The sequence below is a fragment of the Neolamprologus multifasciatus genome, chromosome 1 (genome assembly GCF_963576455.1).
Source record: "Neolamprologus multifasciatus chromosome 1, fNeoMul1.2, whole genome shotgun sequence".
Lineage (NCBI taxonomy): Eukaryota > Metazoa > Chordata > Actinopteri > Cichliformes > Cichlidae > Neolamprologus > Neolamprologus multifasciatus.
In genome coordinates, this window is record NC_140439.1 from 20,659,180 (window position 1) to 20,687,020 (window position 27,841).

General features: G+C 41.6%; 1 protein-coding gene across 3 annotated transcripts in view; it reads right to left on the reverse strand.

Annotated features, from left to right (window-relative positions):
• The window catches only part of LOC146525675 (uncharacterized), a 145,606-nt gene that overhangs the window by 7,053 nt on the left and 110,712 nt on the right, over nt 1-27,841 (reverse strand). For all 3 annotated transcript variants that reach the window (XM_085162972.1, XM_085162978.1, XM_085162985.1), the window contains 4 exons: nt 12,187-27,078; nt 11,292-11,421; nt 10,890-11,028; nt 2,496-2,577 (listed from right to left, as the gene is read on the reverse strand). In XM_085162972.1, coding sequence (XP_085019098.1) covers nt 26,931-27,078 — 148 coding nt within the window. In that variant the 3' untranslated portion in view covers nt 2,496-2,577; nt 10,890-11,028; nt 11,292-11,421; nt 12,187-26,930. The remainder of the gene's footprint in view (nt 1-2,495; nt 2,578-10,889; nt 11,029-11,291; nt 11,422-12,186; nt 27,079-27,841) is intronic.

Sequence of the window (27,841 nt, forward strand, 5' to 3'; positions counted from 1 at the left end):
TAATGGGCTCAGTTTTGCATTTGTACTCTCCTGCTCTCCACAAATACGCACAAATGCACAGTTGTCCAACCTAAACTCAGTCAAGGTTCTGATGTGTCATACATCTCCTCACATTACTAATCACTCTACTTACTCTGCCTCCTAATGGATTGGCAAAAACCCCCTTCTAGCCCTAGTTAAGCTGTCATCTTTTTAATTGTACTAGATGGCGTTCAAAGTAGTGCTTGTGGCTCATGTGATACATTTGATATGGAGAAGTGGAGAAGGGATGGATAGAGAGGGCACTCTGCAGTGATGCCCGTGTAGAGGAGGGCGGTGGGGTTCAAAGTAAACACAAGGAATGAAGGGATAGAGAGGCTCTTCTTAGCACAAGCCCCTAATCAGTACAGTCAACACATGGCAGATTGGGTTCACATCTTTCTCCCCTCCCTCTGTCCTTCCATCACCAAAAACGTATCCCCTGAATCAGCCCCAATTTCCCTGCTTTCAATTTGAGAGGATGTCAGATAAGAATGTGTTGCAGGCAAATACCGAGCAACATAGACCTGGCTTACTTTGAAGCAAGGTGATATTGGTTGAGAATGAAATGAGGCTTCATCTGGGAGATACCATTCCAGCACCAAATAACTATTTCCCAAGCAACACATAAAATTCATATTATATTTAGGGAATAACCCAAGTTTCCATGGTGATAGCTGAGTGACATGTTTACTTAAAGCCTCCTATGGGGTCCTGGGGAACACTAAGAGTGACCAACACTCATCAGTCTGTCTGGCAAGAGGAGAGAATGTCCTTGGGTTAGTTGTGGGGGAAAAGTTTGCCAACTCTGGAGGCTCAAACTGCATCAGGGATCTGAGACCTCTTCCACTGCCTTTCCATGTCCTCTGATCACCACCTGTCCCTTTGCCACTCTTAACATTTCCCAGCTACAAATGTGTCTTCAGTGTTAACAAGCTTTAGCCATCAGTCAAGCCTGGGCCACACAAGTGAGGTGCACACAAAGTGGGTAGAGGGGTAGATTAGTGGAGTGGGGGGAGTGCTAAACATGGCTGTATGTAAAGGAGAGCCCCCGCTCTGAGACGGAGACAGAAATATGCTGGGGCTGCATTAGCAGCAGGACCCAGAGGCACCACCCATGGGGGAGGCAGACTTCAAACACTGTTGTGCAGGCTGTTCTGGGCTCTCGGGCTGCTGATTTCACAGCCGGGAAAAACACAGACCATTAGTCACACCAACACACTGAGGCCTATGCTAATCCCAGAACAAGAAAAAATCAACATGACAGCCAATAAAATCTGGGGAGTTATACAGCATCTTTGTTTTTCAGTTTGTGTGATGTGCTGGTGAGTGTTTCTATTGACCCACGTTTCAGATGAGCCACTCCAGGAACACTCATGCTCCATCTGAAAGCTTGCTTTTTTGTCACTGACACCGTCTCTGGAGTCAACTGGAGCAAAAGCAGAGAGGGGCTTGTATAGATTTGCTGCCCCTCATTTTGAAGAGAAATGGGGTCTTTGCAAGGAGTATCATTTTCAGCCGGTCGTGGGCCGTCTCACATTTGAGTTTGCAATGTCTTGGTTGTCAGCTCAGAGAGAGGATGTAGAGGAAAGGAAGCACACTAACTTGCGGAGGGATATTCTGGCAGGGGTGGTGCTCGGACAACCATACCAACAACTTTTGCTCAAGTTTTTAATGGAAAACACTAAAAGGTCTTGTTTGTCGGTGAAGCAAAGCAGGTGTCAGCTCATATCATGCTGCTGAACTCTATTTACTGCAATACCTGTTATATAGAGTATCAGCTAAAGTGTAGCTCAACACCAGGCTCACCGTATGACCTCTTCTGATTTATTTCTGTTTCACATACTGAAGCTGCAATATTTTTTCCTCTGGCGTAAAAAGGCTATTTAAGGTAGTTCGATTAAGTGTTTACTTTATATGCTCGTAGTTACCGATCCTTCACAGCTTAAGCCAAATCAAAATCACCTCTTTTTCTTTACATTTATATCAAATTTAAACCCAGTAAGAATATACTGTTATGTAGATACCATATTGACCCAACTGTTTAATGCTTTATGGGGGAGGGAGTGAAAAGTGGAGCTGGCCTTCATTTCTAGAGAAAGTTCACATTTTATATAATGTCAGAATTTTCCAAGACAAAAAAAGTACAATTATTCAGAAGTATTAGAATTTTAAAAAAAAGAACAAAAAGAAAAAAAAAACCCAATAAGATTTTAAACTGGGGCCTTTCTTCTGTGAAGTTTGCATGGATTCTCTCTAGGGACCTAGGCTTTCTCCTACATTTCAAAGGAAGCTTAGGTTAACTGGTGATTCTAAATTGGCCATAGGTGTGAGTGTGAATGGTCATCTGTTGGCCCTGCTACAGAATGGAAACCTCAGGTTGTCCCCGACCTCTTGCCTTATGGCAACGAGGATGAGCTCCAGCCTCCTGCAACCCTGAATTTGATAAGCAGAAGGAAACAGATGGATAGATGTACCTAGATCTTCTCCTCTGCTGTCTTCTCATTGACCGTAGCTTTGACCTCAATTTGCCGATTCCCCGCCCTCTTGCAGGTGAACCTGTAAACACAAAGAAAAAGGTGCACTGATTTCCTGTTTCAACTGAGAATAAACTACATAAATATAACTCCTATCTCTACTTTCTCTCTCTTGGCGTAGACAACTGATCTTAGTTCTTTGCTCCTTTAGTTTCAGTGCCAGCTTTTCATTTGTTTGCCTGCAGCAACGTTGGGATGTGATAAAATGTGCATTAGCTATTGTTGGGATAAAAACCAATTACTACAAAAGTTCAGAAAGATCTTAAGAGTAGGAGTGTTTAATAAAGCAGACTTGTTTAAATTTCAGGACTGACTGGGTGACAGTGGAAACCTTCTTGTGGACACGAGAACAGTCTAACGCAACACAAAACCTCTACCTTGTACTGGGACTCAGACAGAGGAAGCGAGAGATGGGGAGTAAAGGACAAAGGCAGTAGGAGGCAAGTAAAATATAAAAATCCCAAGGAGCTGTTTGAATAGCAGTGATGCTGCTCTGCAGTACCCTTGTTTTTTTTGTTTTTTTTTCCCAGACTCAAGCCTGTGAAGTCTTATAAATAAGGCACAAAGGGGCACAAAGGAGCATTTAGAAAAACTGGTTATGATGTGGACTGAGAAGACCTACAGTGATAAGAGTGACATCAAGGGCATAGCTGAGTCTGGGAGATGCTATCATTACCTTTATTAAAATGACACACAACTCCCACACTGCCAGCAGTGCAGCAACCAGACCTGGCCTGGTAGCTGCACTGCATGTTTACAACTGCAAGACCCAAATCAATGCGAGAGAATAATGAATAAAAATTATCAACAAAAAACTAGTACAGCAACAGACTTTAACTGAGTGGAAGTGTCATGTTTTTATAGCAGGATTAAAAAGAGAATGCTGGTATACAAAATAAACTAACATTAGTAGTAATTTGGTGTTGTGCACAGGGAACACAATGAAGCACGAGCATGTCTCAAGGACCATCACCTCTTTAATGCTTTTACACCAACAGACTGACATTACCATTGACACCCCTGCAAACCCCTCCTTTAGCACACTGATAATAATCATTTTTAAAGTAATGTTAATACTTCTTTATTATTTTAAACTGATATATACACAGCTATTTTTTTTTTTAATTTTAATCTGCAAACCCAGGGCGTGGAGCTGGACTGAGGTTTCCAAGGTTTCAGAAAGAAGGATCCTGTCCAAGTTACCGTCAATACTGGACAATCCCTCTCCACCATCTCTCTCATGTTGCACAGCACCTTAAACAAAACAACTCATTTAACCACAATGCATCACAGAACGCCACGGCCATTGAACTTTGTAAGTCCTCCTCCTTTTCACTTGTATTAGTTGATACTCAACATAGTACTGTTTTGACTTTGAAATGTTTGAATAGTTCTTTATTTAAGCATCTGAAAGAAAACATTTTCTTTCTTCTGTGATTAAATGAGTATTCTGATTGAATCTGATTAATGAATGTCACACATTAGTTGGCATTTTAAACTATGATCCTAGTTTTGACTTCCTTTAAAGAATTCTTTTGTTATAATATCCTTTAATAGACTTTAAGGCAAAAATCTATCCACAGCCTGTCAGTGGCCATCCTGATGTGTCACTCATTTGCCAAGCTTCAGCCTCCGCATCATCATCTCCTGCTATTCAGAGAGTCAGTGGCTGTGAGCACACCAGCGCCATCACAATGACCTTTCCACAAGCCCAGGGAGCACGCAAAGCAGAGGAGAGGCAATAAAAGTAATGAAAGAAGCAAAGGCAATTAAAGTGGTATGTGTGAGGGGAGTGTGGCGGAGATGAGCCTAACTGGAGGCGGGCCTGGAATCAACTACAGCTCTATATCCCCCGTAATCCCTATGTGATCGCAGAGCAACCCTGGTGTGCTCCCAGTCTGATCATCCTCTTGCAGCATTCACCAGCTAATCCGTGAAAAAGGACAGCCGTGCACATACACGCCACATGCACACACATATTAAAGTCACAACATGTATGCACATATCATTGACGTAATTGTTACAGTCTGACACAGTATGCACTAAACAAAGTAAGGAAGCTGCTAAAAATATATTACCCAAACACACACACACACGTTTAGTTGTACTGTAGAAAATGAGTTGCTCTCTCTCCCGCCCTCTGCGGCACAGTGCTTCCTCACGGCCAGTGAGAATCATTAATGCCCTTCCTCTGATGCTGCCACATAACCAACAGCAATTATTTCTAAAAGCGAAAAGTGAAAACAGCTAACACACAAATGTACACAGCACATAATCATTATTTTTTTGTTGTTGTTGTTGGGCTGGCTGTGTGGGGTTGACGAGGTGGCAGAAGCTTGGACTTAATTTTCTCTAACGGAGTTTACTGACCGCAAAATGACAAGGATGCTTTTGCTAAACTAATTAAGAGGCTGCAGAGCTGCTTTTACCATGTGACATTGACAGCACTTAAGGAAGCTGACGCCAGGCCTTCCAGATAAGCCGGAGATGTGCTCCTGGCACAGGACTCGGCGCATACATAAACACACACACGCACACGCACACACACACGTGGAGGAAATAAAATACATGCGTCTAAAATCATGCATGGAGTCACCAACATGGATGTAAAGAATGGCACTGAAGAGCAAAGAGCAGGTAACAATGTGTACAACAAAAAGTCCAGACCAAAACAAATATAAAACTAACAAAACAAATACAAATGCAGCACTGAGGTCTCCGGTGGACTGAAACCATGCGCTCTTCAGCTGTTAATGTGGGGGGGGAACCATTTAATACTACTGCTCATTTACGCCTTGAGCCCAGAAAAAGACCTCATTATCTTATCAGCTTTAGGAATACACAGAAGGGCAAAGTTACGATTCTCCCCTTTTCTTGACAACAGAATCTGATCTTGCCTGCAGTGTACAATTAGTGAACAGAGTGACCTGTGGAGGCCTACTTGAAACAGGCTGTGCGGTCCGCGCTAATGACCAAAATGCTTTGCAAGGGGCTGGCATCGTGCCCCTCCATCAGCTCTGGCCATCTTAAAAAGATACCGCTGTTGAGAGAAACGAGACGAGACTCCTTTTCTTCGCTATTATAAAGCACTCACATCATTGCTGTGCTTGGGGCTCGTAGGGCACTGGCAGCTCAAGGTGCTGCTTAAAGAAGGGAGAGCTGGTGTGTAACTAGACCTGATCAGTGTCAGCTGTGGTCCTGGCTGCTTGGATGCTGAGAGCAGTTCTGGGCGAGTGTGATTGCTCTGAATCATCATGTTAGAGTCAGCTGGTGGTCTGTATTTTGATCACCTCTTTAGTTTTAAGCTAGCCCTCTCCTGCTGGCCTTTGCTCTCAGCTGGAAAATCCTTTGCTGCAGATGAGACGTAACACGGGGAAGACTTGACACCCCACGATTCTTCTCTGCCTCTCACTCACACAGGCCAATTTATAAGGTACACCTTAAACTCCAATGCAATCACACAACAGCTTTTGCATTAATTTTACTAATTCTACTACAGTGAGGTGAACCTTCAGCTACCTAGACAGGATTTGCTCAAAAAGAACATCTAAAACAGCATTAGCCAAGGCGAATATGGTTACCACATGAAAGGTTTATTCATTTTAAGCTCCAGCGTATGAATAGAATAGAATAGAATATTGTCATTGCACATGTACAACAAAAATATGGGTGCTCCATGCCAACTGTGCAGGAATAAATTATAAATAATAAAACTGCAGGAATAGATAACAAACAGGAAAAATAGAAATAGAGGAATATATACAAAACTAGAGAAAGGCAGGGTATCCAAAAGTTGTTCTAGATTTCTCAAAATTAAGCCTGTCTTGAAATTATAAAAGCCATTCTCAAAGCAGAGAATGACTAAGATAAGCAGACTCAAAATTTGGTTTGTCTCTTCCTAAATTGGATCATTTGATAAAAATTAAATAAATAAAAACAAACAAAAAAAACATTAAAAAAACCTGGAACAAAAGGAAAAATCTACATTTTCAGAGATACATTTTTGTGGCTCTGCTTTGTACCTTTGCTTGCAGCTGAACCATACCAACCTCTGGATGGCACTCTGCAGCTCTATGACACACTCCCGGAGACTTCTTACATTCCTCTACCAGCTACAGAAAGAGATAATGGATGGCTGTCAGTTACGCACCTCTGTCCTCATCTCCCCTAATCAGCTCTCTCATCTCATGGAGCCAGAATCCCAGAGTTTCACAAAGGACTAAGTTTTACAGTCACGTTCCATCTTAACTCTGTGGCGAACATTTTAAGCGCATAGGTGGGCAGATGAAAGATACCCCTTATATGCATGAAAGAGATCAAATTGGGATTAAGGAGATTAATTTCTGATGGTAATTGAGAGAAAAACTTTTTCATCAGATTTATCCAACTTTCCAAAAGATGTCAAATGTGGTGTGATTTAATTTGCTAACAGATGAATGGTTGGTAAATTGCTGTGCTTCAGGCTTGTGTCCCTTTGGTTGGTGTTAAATCATATATCGTCAAATTTCATGACTTCAGAAAATCTGACTCATTTCTCTTGGCTTCCTCTGGGGTTAAAAAATAATTACTAGTTTTGAAACACAAATTCAGACTGAAACTAATTCAATTTGGGAGCATGGCTGGAGGGTGACTGTGAGTGGTGTATAAATGGTTCTAGCTAGGCTTCAATCAGAAGACGAGCATGGGGAAACAATCCCCCTTCAGAGATCACAAAACGACCTTGGAAATCAAACAGTGCAGACACTCGGATGCGACCGTATGGCTCGCCATATGGTGAACGTCATAAATGGATAAACACATAAATACAGACAACATTGTTTTCTTGTCACAAAAGTGGTCAGGACTAATGTCTCTTTATGTTTGCAAGCAATTAGATTCACAGATGGCGTTGGAGTTGGGGCGTTGTCTGAAGCTGCGATTTGCTGCCAATATTGCAACAAGATCAGCTAAGTCATGTTACTGCAAAGTGGAAGTGAAGTAGCAGTCCACATAAAGTTACAGAGCAGGCTGACAAGTGCTGAGGCGTATAGTGTGTAAAAGTCAACAATGCTCTGTTGACTCAATATAACTACAGAGTTCTGAACCTTCTCTGGCATCAACATCAGCGCCAAACCTATAAGCCAGGAGCTTTACGGCAGACTTTTCCATGGCTGAGGAGCTCCTCTATGTGTAATAAGTAGATCCAGTTCTTTGTCCATATAGTGCTTATCCTGTACCATTGAAGCCTCATATTGTTCCAGTAAACAGACACTACATGCAAATCAAATAGCTCAATTCCAAATCATTTCGTTTTTAACTTAAAATAAAAGAACAGGCCATGAACCTGCTTTTTAATTAGATGTCAAGTTTGTTTTTTTTTTAAATAAAAATGTTTAACTCTTAAACAGCTAATGAAATATTTCTGGTAAACCCCTTTAATTAATGTCTGCATTTCAATTATGTCTTGGTTGTTTGATTTAATAATACTTCGGTACTCTTAAGTCCTAGTAGATGTACCAATGGCAGGAATTTTAAAATCCTGTGTCGCTTCATTCTGAAGTCATTACATTCACAAGACTTTCAGAAAACTTGAGCTATGATGTTAAGGTTGAGGTCACTGAGATTCACACTCCTCTGAGACTTAGTAGATGGACCTATTGTCCTAGATGACTTGCTTCTCAGGTTATCACAAACTTGGGTGTCTATGCTGCCTCCCTGCTCACTGGAAGCGATTTGCTTCCCACATGTCGCACCAAAGCTGACGGCTGGATAACATTGGAGGGGCTCCAAATGCCTAGTTAACGTGTTATTACCAGGTCATACGTTAATCGATGGTATCCTGCACGGTCATTGTTTTTTTGCCTGGAAGTTGAGAAAAGTTTATTTCGGTTCCTGCTCACTTTATATTGCTAACAGTTATTTTGCCTGCAGCCACGTGAAGTCACCAATGTCATTAACTTTCTTCTGTGGCTACTCGCCTCGTCGTAACTTGGTTCCAGTTTGGATGCAGCTTTAGCAAACAAAAACTTGATAAGTCCAGTAAGAAAGCACATAAAGTCACTGTCCTCTTCATTTGTCCCTCTGTCCCATTTTAGTGATTATTCTGACCCGTTATTCCCGTTGCCTGGCTTGTTTTCAGTACATAAGTACATCCTTTAAATTTAGAAACAGCATTTGGATTAAAATGATTTAAAGTAATTGTGTACTGTATGTGGAAATATCACGAGGAACTGGAAAAAACTGGGGGAAAAATTGCACACATTACTGAAAGGAAACCCAAAGCTAAACACTGCAAAGTAGGAGTGATTCAAATCCTCGGTTCAAAAGCCAATATTGCCACAATTAATGGAGCAGAAGAGGAAAAAGATTTAAATCCTGATAAGATTCAGGCAGATAAAACATGCACAGCCAAACCAACTGTGTGTTTACAGAGCAGTACACTGAGACACTTGCTTCAATCAATATATTGATGCTTTGTAATAGGCTCTAAATGACTCAGGCTCAAGACTGCTGGGCAACAAACCTCACAGCTTCTGCTTCTGCACTTGATTTCAGCACAGACATAAAAGACTACCTGAAATTGCTTTGAAATACTAAACATTGTCAAACAGCAAATTACAAAAAAAAAAAGTTTGTTGACTCAAATTACAAAAATGCCAGTGGCAGAGTGGAAGTGTCAAAGACTGTCCCACTCTGTCCCACACTGCAAGTTGATTTGATTCCCATGAGTGCCATACTGAACTGTGATTGGTTCTCTGTCAAACTGATGATACACTGATCCTTAACTGTCATGCACATAGGATGAGATTATTTGCTCAATCATTCAAAGTGTGTCTGACAAAGGTTCTCCATGATAGACCAGCAACATGTCCAGCCTGTATCCCACCTGTTGCCCTATGACAGTGGGTACAGGCTCCAGCGATTAAGAAAATCGATGGATGAAAGGTTAATATTAAACATGGGCTATTTCCCTGCCTGAAGACAAACTTGAGTGTGTTCTAGTTGCTTAGGTATATTGTCTTTCACTGAAGTTTCTTTGTGGTTGGTCCCTAAAAAGGATACGACAAGATGCTTCTAATGTGAGCTTAATAAACATTGATTGCAGTGATCCCAGACTGTAAACACAAAACAGTATATGAAAGCAGCTGCACAGTTTATTTTGTTATACCAAAAGGAAGGTAGACAAACATTAGGACGTCTCCATTTTTATACACGGGAGATCAATATTTTCACTGGATAAGTACAAATGATCCCTCGGAATTAAATAAAACGTCATTTCATAAGAAGAATGCAAGCTGGAACCTGCACATTCTGTGAGCTTTACTGGAAATTAATATGATGGAGCAAAAATATTTTAAGCAGGAATGGGACCATAACTCTTAGGGTTAGGGCAACAGCCATGTACACAAAAAAAACTAAAGACAATAATTTCTTTTTAACAGTAAGCCCAACTTTACTCAATACTGACAAATCAAGATCTTAAAATTAATTTCGTTCACGCATCTCTTAATTGATTTCTTCTCTATTGAGCCCAACCACAGGAATTAAGTGCTGTAAGTATGTCGTGCATGGAACTAAATCAATACAGAGCAGTGTGTGTGTGCGCGTGTGTGTGTGAGAGTGTGTGTGAGTGAAACAGACAATGTTTTAACATTTATTGAGTCTTTTTTAAATAACTCTGCCCATTATGATATTGTGTACCAGATGCGTGCTATTTTTTTGATGATCATGTGTCACCCGAGGCTGAATTAAAAAAGTATGTGCAAGTGCTCTGACCAGGATCTCTTCACCAGGTGAAGAAACGAATTAAATATAAGAGAGTATGCAAACTCAGTGGCCTCTCTCCCGCCAACACGAGGACCACAGAGACAATTTAGAGCCCTTAAAAACCCACAGAGACTAATTTTGAGGAAAAAGGCTAGTGAGCCTTCTGCAAAGCCCATTTCCGTTTTCAGCTCTACTTCTAGATTTCCTATGAGATATCATTTAGCTATGGAGGAGTTTAGAAAGCACTTCTATCACAATATGCTGTGTCACTGACCGTGTACGCAAGTGTCAGGAGCTACTGGTGGTGAAGGATACTCTGGGAAAAGCCTGGAGCTTTTCCAATGCTCACCTCCCTGTCTTCCATTGACAAGCGAGGTGAAGTAACAGCTAATCGATGGCTAGTGAATTCCCTGTGCACCCCCCTCGCTGAGCTGATCAATATTACTGGCAATTAGAATCCCCTATCTGCATGGCTGTAGGGACCTTGGGGTGGCTCACCAGCCCACAAACACCCAATTTAGTCCTCAGCCTATCACTTAATTACTAAATCCTTCTTAATGCCTATTGGCAGGTGGTGAGCATACTCACAGCAGCCCCGGTCGGTTGATTGAACACGAGACCTTTGGCAAGGTGCTGGTTAAGATGCTCGCGTCCCCCTTCAGCTGGACAGTTAAACATCTGATTTCACACGGGGCTTCCGACCCTAAATGATCCACCTATTGAGTGACTGGCCCACACACGTACATGGATGGTTTGGAATGGGATGAATGGTCGGGGGGGGGGGGGGGGGGGGGGGGGGGGGGGGAATGGGGAATATTATGAGTCACAGTGGTAGCACAACAGTCTGCCACAGATCCGTGAGATCCACAGCCGAAACCTCAAGTAGTTTACAGTAAGATCATTTCCTCCTGTTTTTCTTACTAAGTAGGAATAACATAACTTATAAATGAAATGTAATCTCAAGATAATACTGCATGAAATACAGCATACCTGCAGCTTTTGCAGTTAATGCCCTGGAGCTACTCAGTTGTCATAACTTCTGCCAGCTCCTCCTGTGGCTGCTGATGCTGAAAACAAAGACCTCTCCACCTGTCATGCAAATCCCTGTTTAGATGTACATCTACAAAAGAAATGTATACAAAAATGAATGTACAGAACCTTTCACTCAAACACATATCCAAGATAACCTTTTCTTGGGTAACACTTAAAATGGTGGTTCCCAAAGTCTTTACAAAAAATTCACTGACCTGTTTTAAACAGACCCCCAACCTGGTGCATTTACCTTTTGAAATAATTCAGTATATCTGTTTGACCACAGCTTCAGTGTCTTTATTTGCATATATATTTCTTTTTCCATGTGCACCATTGCATTGGGAGGATAGGCATATTTTGTATATACAACAGATGCGTTACCTAAAAAAAGGCCCCAACTGAAACTCATGGGACATTTCCATGCCAGTGATCAGCTGGGGCAACTGCCATCACTCAGGTGAATGTTTCTCACAAAATATTAAAACCAGGGTTGGAGACAAGCTGAGTGGACACAAAACTTATCACTGTCATTCGCTTCCCTTATCCCCAAGTCCCCAGCTTCTAACATGATCAATCATCCTCTCTGTTTCAATGTCTTTGTCATTACTTTATTTGGGAGTTTAATAGCTTATTTTAAAGAAAAACCTCTCCACTAAGACAGGATAGTAAGTTATTGATATAAATAAGTTACAGAAGATTCTAGAACAACATGAAATGTGCTGTGTCACAACTGACCTAAACACATATGCATACTGCCTTGGACCACTGCAGATTTGACACACAAACTACTGGGAACTATATGACAACATTTTCTCAAACAGTTAGAGAAATGAGCTGCACTGCCTTTCCTGACCTGGGTCTTTGCAGGGGTCTTGTCTGAGCTTCTGTGTAAGCCTCAGTGGGTTGACAGTAGAATATGTTGTGCCACTGTGTGTTGCATCAATGGAGTACTCCCAATCAGGCTGTATGCCTCTTTGCTTTTGCTACTGTGCATGCACAGCTCTTTTCTATAGAAACGCTACTGTCTTCAACAGATCCATGAGCTCCCTCATTCCATCCACTGCACTCCTGCGGAGGAAGTGAGAGGACATAATGAGTATAGTGTGTCAGAGTGTATGTGTGTGAGTTAATTGCTCAATTCATTTGGAGGTAAGGCGCCCAGTTGGTACCTGCCTCACTGGTTAGGCTGTTGCTCCTTGTGCTAACCCTCTCATCTAGAACTGTTACCTCCATTTGACTGCACTGCCCCTTAACAGGACCTCTGCCTGCAGCCGATCCCCCTTCTCTTTAACGTGCCTGAGCAAATGTAACCTCTTACAATTTTACAATTTTTGAGGATAGAAAGTAGTTCGATAAGAAGCTCTTTTTTTGGGGCAAATGTCAGTCTACCTGCCAGACAGCTGTCTTTACCTGACTCTGGACACTTCCACTCAGGTGGCCCTGCGTTTGCACGATGCGTACTCCACTGCTGGATGCCTCGAGCACACCTCTGGGGGAGACCCTGCGTACACATGCACGCACACACACACACAAACACAAGGAGCTGTCACTTTCCTGTCACATAACCATGGAAATGGCCTGAGGTGAAGTGAGGACAGGTGCCCTGAGCTTTACAAATTCTCTTGAAGGACAGAGCAGAGGAGCGCCTTCCTTCTTCCACCCCCAAGCTATCTCCACACCTGCTGAACTGCACTCACTCAGTTACCTGCCCCTAATTTGGTATTTCCACAAAGATGACATATGTATCAGGCAGAGCAGGAAATGTCCTGGGCAGGGAGAGAACAGCTTTCTGACAGGTGTCACCTCCAATCTCCACAGGCCTGCTTCTGATGTGTTAACTATTCAATTAACCATCACATCACACTGAGTGGGTGCCAGCACCTAATTACCTATGAGACCTTGCCTGTGAATGGGCTGAAATACGTGTGTGCTTGTGTGTGTATGACAGGTCACATATCATGTTACTGTTAACCACCTCATGATTCACATAGAATATATGTAGATTTTTTTTACGTGTGTGTGTGTGTGTGTGTGTGTGTGTATACTCCTTTCTATCCTTGGTTGCTTCCCAGGCTCATCATCGTTACACCTCTTAGCTAACTAAATACTGCAAGAAAAGAGCCTTTTTGCTCAGAGTAAAATATGAGCGCAAACATTAAATAAAAATAAAAACAGTATCATTTAGCCCGTGTATTAAAATTACTCCTGTCGTGTGGCCCCTTCATCTCACACCATTAAAATAACGAGGTGTCACCGAGCTCTGCTTCCACAGCTCCGATGTTGACACCCATCAAGACAAATCTATATTTCATGGCCACTTACAGATGTATAAATAGCCAAATGAGGTGTGCTAACCATCTATAAAATGGCACTAAAAGGTTGCCAGAGGATGGCGAGTGTCATGAGGCAGTTGCGCTGGTAATCAATCTGAGGTGAGAGGAGAGGAAAGGGAAGAAGAGGAGAGGAATGGGCTGCACTGCATGGCTATGAGCAGAGGTGCAAGGCGGCGCAACAAGCAGGGCAGTAAATCACATCTGCACGGTACGCTCGCCCCACTGACACACAGCCACTTCAACTGACACGGGGCTTGCTCGACAGCCTGATGGATCACCACACTACACTCCATTAAAGGCAAACGGGCACGACGAGCACTGACACAACAAACAATTAGTCACTGCTGTGGGCATGGTCTTAAAATGCTGAGGGCCTTTCCCAGTGATGGGCACAAACCACCCTTATTTGGCATGGAAGAGCATTAAGTCCTTGTTATTGTAATACTAATAAAATAAAAGTGTTGGATAACGGTATAAAAATGATAAAAATTATCCAGTCATTCAAATGCTTTTCAGTAGAAACAAAGAACTGGACTGTTAAAAAGAACTCTGAATATATGAATACTACAAAAGGAAACCAGACACAATATAGATATTACATCTATGGTACAGAGGATATGTTAAAGGAGGTACAGTGACAATAACTGCAATAATACAAACTTTGTCAGATTGGTAAACACAGTCACTGGCCACTTCATTAGTTACACCTTGCTGGTAGCAGGCTGGACCCACTTTTGCTTTCAGATATGCCCTAATCCTCACGGCACAGATTCAACTAGGTACTGGAAACATTGCTCAGCCTTTAGTGCATCCATGATGCAAATTTCCCATTGGACACCGAAGGTGGTATATTGCACTGAGGTCTGATGACTATGAAGGGCAATGTAGCACAGTGAACGCATTGTTATATTCATGAAATCAGTTTGAGATGATTCGAGCTTTATGACATGGCACATTATCCTGCTGGAAGCAGCCATTAGAAGATGAGTAGATGATAATAAAAGGACAGACACGGTCAGCAGCAATACTCAGATAGGCTGTGGGGTTTAAACTATACTCAGTTGGTACTAAAGGACTTAAAGTCTTGCCAAGCAAATATCTCCCACAACATTACATGACCACAAACAACTTGAACTGTTGATACAAGGCAGGATGGATCCATGCTTTCATGTTTGCACCAGTGTCTCACCCAGCACCTGAATCTCCCAGCAGAGAATGAAACTTATCAACCCAATCTTCTAACCAACTTTGGTTAGCCCATTCAAATTGTAGCCACAGTTTCTTGTTTGTAGTTAACAAGAGTGTCACCCAGTGTGGTCTTCCGCTGCTGTAGCCCATCTACAATATTTAAAGGTTTGACATTCATAGATGCCCTTCTGCATTCCTTAGTTGTGACAAGTGGTTATTTGAGTTACTACTACAGCTCAAAGAAGCCTGGCCATTCTCCTCCTATCTCTGACATCAACAAGGCATTTTCCCCCAGAGAAGTGCTGCTCACTCGCTATTTTCTCTTTTCAACACCATTAAACTCAAGAGATGGTCGTGTGGGAAAATCCCAGCAGATGAGTACTTTCTGTAATACCCAGCCCGTCTGGCTTCAACAACCACACCAAATGTTTAAAATCACTTAAATCATCTTTCTTTCCCATTCTGATGCTCAGTGTTGACCATGTCTATATGCCTAAATGCACGGAGTTGCAGCCATATGATAAGTATCTGCGTTAATAAGCAATTGAAACAGGTACATCTAGGTATATCCAGCACTCCTTGTGATGATAACAAAATATAAAAGAAGATTTTAACAACTGTTTAACTGTGTTGGGTGTAATTCATATGAAAACAAAGGAACAATGTTTCAGTATTCTTAATAAGGTCTTGCATTTGACGGAGATATCTGGATACTCTTCTTACAAGAAGAGTCTGTTTATTAGGCTTGTGGGTTAGAAGAAAATGACTGTGAATGTAAGTATGTGAGAAGCTGCAGTTCCACACTTCAATCACAGATGGATGTGAGCTCCAGATTAGACCTATAGCCACCGCGACCTTCTCTCCTACTGGTCTCTACTGGGTGCCAACACCCATTATTTATCAATCATCTTTCTCCCTCAGCATGACATTCCACTTTAGACCATCCGTGCTCTGAGATGATGCCTCCTCGTTGTCTCGCTACAGGCTTGTGTATGTGCAGATACTCCTACAGTAGATAAAGCCAGTGATGCATACAAATGTATGCACAGAAAACCTGCAGTTGCATATTCAGTCTCCATCTCTCATATATTTTCAGCGCATGCAGTTTAAGTTGTCACCTATAAAAACATTGTTTTAAACTTTTTGTAGCCCAAAGCCTTTCTGTAATACATCTCCATACATGCATCTTCCATACTCTGAAGATACCCTCTGTTACATGAAGATATAAAAGACCACAGAAGACAACTAAAGCGGCTGATCACAGAATTATTTCCATGGTTAAGAAAACTGCTTAGCAACCTTTAGCAACAATAAAAATGACTGAAATGAGAGGAACTGACCGAGAACTTCATCCTTTCGGATAAAACAGACAGACAAAACTCACCTTTGGGGATATGCTTTGCAGCTGATGACATCAGAATATATCTCAATATGTTATTGCAATACTCAGCATATAACTAAATGCTTAAAATTACAATAACACTGTACTGTAAGTTAAATTTTGTGATGATGTCATATCAATATGAAAAGAATGGATGAGGGGAAAAACTGCCCCTGATCCAAAGCTTACCACATCTGTCAAACCTGCTGGAGGTCATGTCATAGCCATTTATGATTGGGTCAATGGAGTTTATTGATGATGTATGTGCTGAAACAAGTAGCAAGTGAATTCTGAAGTCAGTATGATACAGACCTACAAAAATGAGAAGCAACTGAAGTTAGCTGCAACAAAGTTGGCTGCGTGGCAGGGGATTTTAAGGGACACTTGGTGATGTCCATGGCTTACAGACTTTGAGAAGTCACTGACTTCAAATGATTTGTATCTAAGAAAGAATCTTTTAATTAAACTGATATTCTTTTGTCCAATTACTTTTGCGCTCCTGAAAATGGATTAATACATTTACAAATGTCTGTAATTCCCAAAATGTTCATGCAATGCTTTTGTTGTACCCTTTGAAATAAAGCTGAAAGTCTGTACTTCAATCACATCTTGATTATTTGATTTAAAATCCACTGCAGAGGCAAAATTACAAATATTTTCTAATTGTCCAGGTGGTTACAGACCTAACTGCATCATCTCCAGAAAGGTGCCAAATGCCACCTCAAACATCTGCCTTTACACACAGATTCTATTCATTATACGGTTGCTTACAAACACACCGTTCCTTCCCATCAGCCCAATTAATGAGCAGTAACCTTTTTATCAAAATTACAAGCATTCATGAAATGACCAGATCACGTCTAAACACTAATTTTTAACACCTGGAATTCCACCTTTTGTTTTTAGACAGGAATTCAACTGGTAACTTACTGGGAATGGTAGTATTTTTAACTCCTTATTTTTATTGTTCAATGTGCCATTTATGAAAGCGGAAAGCTAATCTCATACCTGGAGGCACATTGCAGATGCACTCTGGGTATTATGGTGTATCACTGGGTCCTTGAGAACAAAAGGATACTTTCACACATGCAAGACTGGCACTTGTAGAGCTTCTGGAGCTCCAGGGAACTGTTTAGCATCCGTGTCTCATGTCTTTCTCTAGAGCCCGCATATGGCTTTTCTATCTGAGAGCGAGAGGGGCACAGAGGTCAACTTTAACTGGCTTACAGGCTGCTGAAAAAAGACAAGTCTATCCTTAGGTTTGTCAGGGCCACATATTACTCTGTGCCGAACAGAAACTTTAAGGCTTGCAGTCTGTTTATCTGCCTGTAACAGTCACCTAGCTATCGGTTAGTCTTTGCAGTTCCATTCACAGAGAGATCGCTACTATAACGCACCCCACCATTAAGACGACTTTGCTTGTTCACATTGTCACTCCAGCGTGTGCTTTCAGGTGGCGCACTGACATGCCAGAATCGAGACGTAACACAGCATCTATCTCTAGGTTGGCTCTGCTGGTACCAAAGTGAAACAACATTTTTGCTCCATTCTAGCTCTTCACCTTTCACACAGACCAGCAGATGTAGGTGCAACTGCCCCACCTTGAACGCACCATGGAAAAGGGCTTCTCTGTGCTTGCCACACATAAATAGAGCTACCATGGGCTTCTTATTGCAGAAATGTGTCTAAGATGCTTGTAGCTCACTGTGTGTTTCTCCTTTCTGCCTCCTGCTGGTAGGATCATCACAGCTCCAACAGAAAAACCTATGGGACAGCATGTGTGAGTGTGTGCCGTACTCCTGTATGTGTGTGTTTTGCACTGGTGCAGCTGGTGGGATAGAATGCAAGCACCAGTGGGGTTTCAGAGAGAGACAGATGTGTACCTACCATCTTCCTACAGCTCCGTTGCCACTTTAATGACACCGGCTCTAGTGTACATTAGATTATTAGACTCCAGAGTACAATATCCCAGACTGGATAATATTGTTTTTCCTCTGGCTGATGATGCATTACAAAAATAAGGAATGGTGTAACAGATGTCTCTCGGGGTAAAAATAATAAATCACACAGACTTGTAACACGGTCGAGAAAAAATGCGCCCACAAACACACCCACATCCATGAAACACTTCAGTGATTCATTTACTCTCTTTATTCCAACTGAGCAGCAAGCCAGGAGAGAGGAAATGAGACAGAGAAATGGGGGGGGGGGGGGGGAAGCGATTAGTTTGCATTTAACTTGCAAACATCATTAAGGCGTTGGTACTAATTGTGTTGTTTTAAACAGGCGAAATTTGATAATGACTTCATTAGTGACTCACTCTAATGATGACTCCTAGGGTTTAGCGAGAAAGAGGAATAAATACAGGGAGGCAACGAGTGAAGATGTGTGTATGTTTGTTCATGAAAGTGCGACGAGACAGGGGAAAGAACAAACGGAGTGAGGCTGAATCACCGTTTAGACACACAAAGAAAATGATACATGCAAAAAAAAAAGTCACCACCGTGGGCTGAACAGGATAAACAGAATAATAAAAGCAGAACAGATGCGGCTAAAGAGAGGTGTGTGTGTATGAAGGTGTTTCTAAAGCTGTGTGCGTGTCCTCTGTAATGCAGGACGCAACTGCTGGAAAAGGGAAGAGGTCTAATCCATAATAAGGTGGCTCGCTGCATGGCTGCATACATTACTGCAAACATTACTGCATCAATCAGTACTAAGCTGCAGTGTAATTTTCTGACTCCCTATTTCTCTCCCTACCTCATCACAAAGACAACACCCCATGGCTATTTCTGATGAGATTCAGAGGTGGAGAGAGGGAATGAGGGTGAGGAGGAGGGGGTGTTTATGTGGAGCAACCTCTTCTCCTCTCCTCTCCTCTCCTCTATCCAGCCCCCTGATTAATTTTCAACTAGATTGCTTGGCCGGCAGTATTATTAGCATAAAATTTCCATGGATTAAGCCTGGCTATGAAACTCTTTCATCAAGCTGCTTGTCTAACACAAAATTTCAAATCTCATTTTGTTTCTAATATCATTTTCATACTAGGGGTGTGATGAGTAGAGGGTCTAAAATGTGGATGGAGTAAGGCTGCTGACGAGCTAGTGAAGGGAAAGGGGGGGTTCAAAGATAAACAGAGTCATCAATCAAAATTAAAAAGAGCCCAGGGTTTGGAATGAGATCTCATACAAGCAGGCACACGTATGCACTCGTGTGTCTGCATGTGTGCAGGCCTGTATTTAACATGCAGCTGGCCTATCAGCCAAGGTGAGGGCCAGATGAATAGGTGAGGTGGTGAGCGTAGGTTTAATCTGAGCTCAGACAAAAGAAAACACGTGTCATGAGCTTAATTCCTCATCTTCTGGCGGTTTATGTCACTGTTGTTTACTTCTGTGACCACGCACGGCACCGCCACACCTCTGCAAACTCTTAAAATGCCTGTCAGAGTGTTGGTGTTTGACAGCCACCACAATAAATAATTCTTGATTATAAAAATATGCAGCGCTGTCAAAGCCCCGTGTCATACCATTAATTATGAAAAACAAGGAAGGAGAGCGGCAGGGGGTTATTTTAATAAGGATACTGAATCAATGCAATTCAATCAATCCGAGCTAATTAAAAAAAAACTATATTGTGAAACAATCAAGGTGTATAAACATTATTAAAATAAATGGACTGTGCTAAAAGAACCGTGCTCTAATTAAATGATACAAATTGTCATTCCGTGGTTGTAGTTAGTTTGCTGACACCTTGGAGAAAAGACTGTGACACACCCGACCAGCCTCGTGCCATCCACTCCTTCTGCATCCTTAACACTAATCATTACACTAAGGCCATATGGTAAATCTTGCCTTGGCTAGATGTCACATTTTTTCTACATTTGGTCATTTGAAAAGAATTGTTAGTATCTGGCTATACTTTTCACACTAACAGTGGATCATATGTGTATGTACACCCAAAGATGGTGAATTGTCCATACACACACATAATTATTTAGACAATTAAGATAATTTCACCATCTTTTAACTCAATGTATTTCTCTACAGGACAATTTTTTACTTTTACTTTTTTACAATCAGCATTTCTTTCAGGTGGTTGAAGTGTAATAAAGAAAGTGTTACAAAAATGTGTATGAAACTATCAAAAACTGTGAGAATAAGAATGAAAAAGACAATGTAATTCCATAGTTTAATTATTCCACATATGTATGTGTTGTTGGAATAAAACTTTAAAAACAACAGTCTGTTTTTTTCACATTTTCACATACTTGTATTGACTTTCTTTGACCATAATAAAATGAAAATGGAAAGTTGTACGCTGTACACCGACAATGCAATATTTTGTATTTCTAATTACGCTGCGTCACAACGAATGCTATGCTTCTGTGCCAAGGCGTAGAGTTTCCAATCAACCTATCAAGATGTGATTTAACACAAAAGTTTCAGTTTTAACAAAATATTGTGTTAACTGTTTGCAGCTGTTTTTAGACAGTCCTCCATTTTCAGAGGTTCAAAAATAATTAGACAAAGTAACGTGATTTTTAAATATGCTTTTGGGTGAAATCTTTTGGCAATCAACAACTCCCTGAAGTCTAGAGCCCATGAAAGTCACCAAACTGTGCATTTCCTCTTTCGCTCTGCTAGGCCTTTACTGCAGCTGCCTTTAATTCGTGCTTGGTTTTTTTCTCTGCCCTACGCTTTATATTTAATAACAAAAAACACTCTATTGCTGAGAAATGCTTTTGTGTCATTATCCATTTGCACGCTAAAGCTCCGTATAGTCAGTTTTTTCGGGACTTGGCTGAATCAGAGGAGACAGCATAGCCCTGTACACTTCAGAATTCCTCACATCATCAATAAACACCAGTGATGTGCTTCTATAGCCAACCGTACATTCTAATATTGAGAGCTTGAAAAAAAGAAGGCAACTTTACTTCTTTAGGTTTGTGAAAATGTTTCACTTCCCATCAAACAACTGCATATGCCGTGCAGGGAAGTGAGGAGTGTTCAGATTTGTATATGGGAGAAACCAAACAGCCACTCCTCAAACACACAGCGCAACATAGAAGAGCTTCGAGATCCCTTCCCAGGCACTTCAGCTCCCGCTCACACCTTGCCTCAGGTGACTGAATAGGTCCCGTGCTAGGTTGAGGCGAGGTCTCACAGTGGTTTCACCCTTAACCCCCGGTGATGGTAAAGCCCTACACCTTTTTTCACACCAGGGCTTATGTGATGACTCACTGATCAACAGTGAGGCAACACCCCTCAGGACCAACTCCAAATGGGACAACCTTCACTACAGGTGAAATACCTGGGACTCTCCAACAATTTTTTTAGAACTGAAGAAGCCTCTTGGATTAGAGGTGAAATGTTTTCACAAGCGTGAAGTAGCTAAGTTGCCTTCTTTTTTCAAGCTTTCAGGAATATATGAGAAACACAGACATGTTAATGTCATAACACTGCTTCCACCATTGTTAACCCATGATATGGTATCAAGTCAAGTCTGGAGGAGGTAGGTGTATCACTGTCCAAGTCTACAATGAATGTAACAAGATATAAACCACCTGTTACACTAAAGACCAAGAAGGTCATATTAAGTTTTACCAGAAAGAGACTACAATACCTTTCCTGGTGGAGCTTCTCCAGTTTCTGTCCAGTTCCCATTTGCAGGATTAACATGTTCAGTGAAAACTCCTACTACACTGTCTGCACTGCCATCCAAACACACAAACAAATGACTCAAGGCCACAGTGCTGCCAAAACAAACAAGTGATCAGTGAATATGATTATGGATGGGATTATGGATGCTCAGTGACACACCCATGCAGAACAGTTGCTCTTGTTATATTTAACGCTAATTGGAATTCTATGTCCATGAGCAGTTTGTGACATGGAGCTCAAGTCCGTGGTGCAGAGGCACAAACATGCGTGCCTGCTTGCCCGCACACAAGAACACACTTATTTAATGTTCAGTGATTCGTTATCACTTATCAGGAATAATTGCTGCATGTTTGTGCAACTGTGAAATTGAACAAAATCCCACTCCATATAATTAAAGAAAACACAGTGAGCACACAATAATACTGAGAGGCCAGGAGAGCGTGAAGGCACGAATACAACCAAAGGCAAACACGGCCTATTATGTTCTTTCTCTATCTGAACCTCAGACTCGTATCCAACCTGTGGAGTCTTGTCAGGGTGTTCATGAAATGTGATTTCTTCACCTATCACTGTGTATGTTACATTACCTCAGCTGTCTGAACAAGCTCCGTTTGGGGAAAAAAACGTTCTCCTTCTCTTGTGTTTCTGACGCTCTTTTCATCTTTTAGCTTCCACCTACTTGTCTCACTTCCTTTCTGTCTTTTTCTGTCTGCTTGCATGAAAATGACTTCCTCTGTTGAGTCCAAGGAAACACCACATAAAGCAATTACTAACAAGCCTGATGTGCAAGCCCCTCCTTTCCCTTTGTGTAGGGCAGGGATAGAGTGGGGCCAAGTGCCCTTCAGCAAAAATGAATTTTCCAATTTCAGTTAGTTCTTCCATGAATAAATAAACAAATGAATAATTGAAAGGAGCAACATAAATAAATAACATCACAAACATTTCACCAGTACTCATAAGTATTCCGGAGATAACTTGGGCTGCATGCTAATGATAAAAACAGTACATGTAGCAGGTTGAGATGCATTATTCACCGCTCTGCTTTAAGCAAAATTATATAAATAAAAATCTTTCATGGAACTCAAAACATCTTCTCAGCATTGAAGTGACAGGCCGGTCCCATTTATAACACACAAGGACACTGTGGAAAACAAATAACTGACCAATCAGCTGCAGGCTGGAATACAGAAATAAATAAATAAAAACTGGCAGCCGTTGATAGGTTCTCCAAGATTTCAGAAAGCTGTCGAAAGAAATAAAAGGATTCTTCCAAGTACTAAGAAAGAGGGAAAAAATTCAAAATATTCCAACATAAATGGTGACAAGGTGAATTCTAATCCTGAACACTTATTGAAATATTTGGACATTAAAAAAAAACAGAAGCCATTTTCAGTTACTGACAGAGATCGTCTAGAACAACACAGAATTGATTTATATGTGAATTCAATTCCGTGAGCAACATTGCATCAGAGGATCTGAACTGAATCATGGTGATTTCTAGAGTAATGGTTCTATTCTTGGTTGGAAAAAGCCTCGTTTGTAAAGGCATTTCCGACTAAATCCAAGCAGCGCCACACTCACTCACCGGGGAGCACAACAAATCTGTGCGTGCTATAAAAAGCCGATGTGAGATATGGAATGAGAACCCAATGCACAGATGCCATAAGCAGGTCTGGTAATAAGAACAGACTGAGGCAAGGGTTATAGAATGATAAATCATTCAAAACACAGAGTCGCAGCAGCGTGACACAGGTTGTAGCAAAGTCCTGGATTATGAATAAAAATATTTGGCTTAAAACCACCGTGTTGTTGTTGGCACAAAGGCGATTAATCACTTTTTTGAAAGAAAGTCAGATGGCGCAAAACTACTGTGAGATAATAAACACCAGTTTTGGCGGCGTTTTTTGGAGACCCTGGAAATATCAGTCTGACAGAAATATCTTACAGCAAGCTACACTTAACTGCTTTAGGAAGCCCATGGATGCAACTTGTGGCCTTCGAGCACAAGGAAAAAACAAGTCAGCTGACCTTGCGATTACCTTTTTTGCTATATATTTCATATGGGTATGTCCAGAGTTTCCTAATAACTCTGTTAAGTTTGTCAAAGTTACAAGCAGTTTCATGTGTACATAAAAAAATATAAATAAATAAATAGCGAATAATGTCAGGATATAAACTAAGTGAATAGTTAGTGTCCAACTAATGCACTCAGTAAACTAAGTCCAGATCAATTCTGGCTCATTCTGCTAATGTCCTACTCAACAGAAAAAGTGGCAAAGGTGCAAATCACATGAAAGCGGTCTTGAATGAGGATTTAAACAAAGATTACCAATCTTAATGCGTTAGAATAAAGAACAGCACATCAGCAAACACGTTGGGAGGATGGCCTTTGTCCTCTGTGTGGCTCGTTTCTATAAAGCTCATTAAGGGATACTGTTAACATGCTTCCTAAGCACAAACTGTTAATTAAAAACACAGGGCTAATATGCATTTTAACACCACACTTTTGAATGCCACGGAGGGGGAAAAAAAAAAATCTAATTTTCTCCATGGTTCTGCTGATTGCAGGCTGAAGCGTTGCTGAAGTTAATTACAACCCTGTGATCTGATGTGATGAAGGGGTGACCGCACGGCACGCTGCCACAAGCTCTCCTCCCTCCACCCCACGACTGCAATCACCCTGAGTCTGCTCATCGTTATTGCATTACCACAATACCCATCTCATCCAGACTGAAGGTTCTGCCCTGTTGTTATCTCCTTTTTGTCTCTTTCTCTCACAGTCTTCATCTCTGTCACTAACATGTCCTACAGTCAGGGGTCACAAGGCTCTTGCAGACACAAGTCAATGCAAGAGATGTTTTTTTAATCCTGCAGCTTCCTTCGTATTTAGTTCATAATCATCTTTCACACTCTAGCAAGTTGGGCTAAAAAACCTGAAAACATGAAGCAATAACAATGCGGCTGTTGGGTGGTGTCTCGAGCCGAAATCTGTATACAGACGTCCACAGTCTGTGAACTGTGCTGCCCTCACGTCACAGTGTGCTGCCGCGACATTAAAACAACACGTCTGTAACAGGTCTGATAAGTTTTCACTAAAAGACAGTCAGAGAGGGGGGGCGGAGGGTTATGAAGTGACAAACTCACACAGTGACAGGATCAGCCCATAAAAGTCCGTGCGAATGAAATGAACGAGCGTTTGCTGGGTGTGAAAATATACTACGGCACACACCTCTGCAGACCCTTCTATTAATCAACCTGTCCGCACTTTGTTTTGAGAGTAATCTCGTCCAACCACCAGAGAAGCACTCAGCAGTAAGTGGCGCTTGGCTGTGCTTTGAAGGCCGTGCTTTATTGCCATCCCAAAGCACGGCAAGACTGTGTTGTAAAAACACATCATCTCAGGGCTCAACACTTGCCTCCAGTTATGCACTTCACATGTGGTGATCTAGCGTGGGGCCTGAAGAACTCCTACACCATTCCTGCCCTTAGCGGTGCTATCACAGTTAGATATGTAATAAGCCTTCATTCATTTCCAATACATAACAGACAATCCTACTTATCATCACCTTTGTAAGGTCAGCTCAGATCTAGCTCACTTTTCTTAATAGGGACGATTAAGGCCATTTAGGGTTGTTTTGTTTTTTTTTACCTCAATCATGCCAAAAAAACAAAGGTGAAATTCCTGAAAAGTTCCTCTATTGATGTTAAAACCTACAGAGGTGACTTGAGAGTAAAGCTCTTGGCAAGATCAGTCACCTCCGACTCCAGAAACCGACTTCTTTGGAAGTATCAGAGTCACAGAGTCATTCAGTGTGTGTCTGTGCACAGGTGTTTCTTAATGTTTGTTACATTTCACTGTGTGTTATACTTGTATAACTATGCATGTGACAAATAAAGAACCTTGAATCTTGAACCTTGTTTGTAATCTAAGGGCCAGACAAGCATTTGACACAAAACTGGGTCAAACACACCAAAAGATATATGCAAATTTTCTATTAATTTATTTTATTATGTCAGAGATCGAGGCTCATCATTATCAGAACCTAGTGGCATACTTTGAGCCTTTTCAACAATTCATTTGTTACCAAGGTTTTTCTGCATTTAACAAGTGTCAAGGCAGGGACACCATTCCTTCGAACATGCTCTCTCCTCTTATCAAGAGTGAAAGGCACCTTACCCCACAGAAATCAAGTGCCTCTTCTCACAACTTGACATCCTCAACAGTGCCCTCTTTTTAATATTTTAATAATAGGATCAAGAGTGCAAACAAAATTCAAAGCAAATAAAGTGCTAAAATATTCACAATGACACTGTGCTGTGTGGTGGGAGAGTCCAGACAAGCTGGGTGTGGAGGATGGAGTGCTGAGATAAAGCTCAGCGCAAATATGTCCATCTCTGTAATACAGAGCAGCCAGGGGCTAATGAACATTAGCCACCAGTTCATTCCTGACATTAAAGAGCCTACTGTTTTAGGAAAATAAGGCTGGGCTGACCGCAGACACAGAGTTTTAACACGAGAGAATATATAATACTGACCTGACATTTCAAATCAAGTTAAATTTCATGCTGGAAGGAGTGAAGCACCCTGTCAGATGTTGTTGGCGAAACATAATTGAGGTCTGAAGAATAGTTTGCTGTTAAATGGGCGACTTCCTATCTTTCACATCCTTGACAGCGGAGATTATTTTAGACCAAAGTCCAATAATGTAAGTCTGAATGCAACATCTGACCTTCAAGGATGCAAAGCTTAAATGTTTCTGAATGTACCACTGATGAAAAGAGCCTCCGACCACTGGCTTATAGGTGACACAGCTGCAGTTCCTCTTAAAGCAGAAATACTATTATGTTCTCAAAAGGAGGAGGTCTTTGGGTTAAGGCTTGAAGGTCCATAGCACTCCTAGCCTTTTTCTAGCTTTCCTATTAAAGATCAACCAAAAGAAATGATTAGCTGAGGGTAAAGGTACACATGAGCACTTGTACATAGTGGCAAAGCCTTTGCCTTCTACTGAGGAAAACAGTCACGCGAGTGTATGTGTATTCACATATGAGTGTGCTTTCGGTCAATAGGAGGGCCAGCGACCTTTCTTTGCACCACTTGCCTCTCATCCTCCAGCAGTATCTTTGGCCCGTCTAGCTCCACCTGTAGCTCAGAAATCTTGTCTTTGTTCTGCCTCTTTTGCCTCCTTCTGCACAACAACACAGACAGGAGAGAGAGAGCAGAGGTGAGGCGTGCGGGGAATTGAAGCTGTCTGTTTTTAAAGGTGTCAGCACACCTAACTTTTGCATAATACATATCACACCTCAGAGATGATCCATTAGCAGGTTACAGCAAAAGAGCCGAGCAATAAACTGATGAGATATGGCTCCAACAGACAGACAAATGCATCACACACAAATACACACACACAATATCCTCCACTTTTAGAGCCAGATGAGAGGGTGGGATTGTCCCTGCGGTGTAGCCTCGTGTGTGGCTGCATTTAAAACCACTTTTACTTCTGGGCTCTGACCCTACACTGCCTCCAGAGAAAGTGCAAAAGACAAAGTGTGCGATAGAAGGAAAAAAGAGAGAGAAATAGAGCAAAAGATGAAGACAGAGAGAAAGCCAGACTGAAAAAGGGAAAAAGCAAGCCACCACACCCCTCTGTACTTCCAGACACTGATTTATAATTTTAATATCTCTAATTTCCACAGCAGTGCCCATTTTCCAAATGTCATTTTCCAATTTATGTCAAACCGTGTGACCATTTTTCTTAATACAGCTTATGACAAGCTCGGTGGCAAGGCGGATATGCAATTCAGATTGAGTGTTTTACAGGCACAGCAGCAGACACACTAGGGTGTTTGTGTGTTTATCTTTATCAGTGTCTGCTCAGTATTTTGAAGGGGAAGCACTGAGAGCGTTATACACTCGGGAAAAATTGGGTTTGCTACAAAATATGTGCCTTC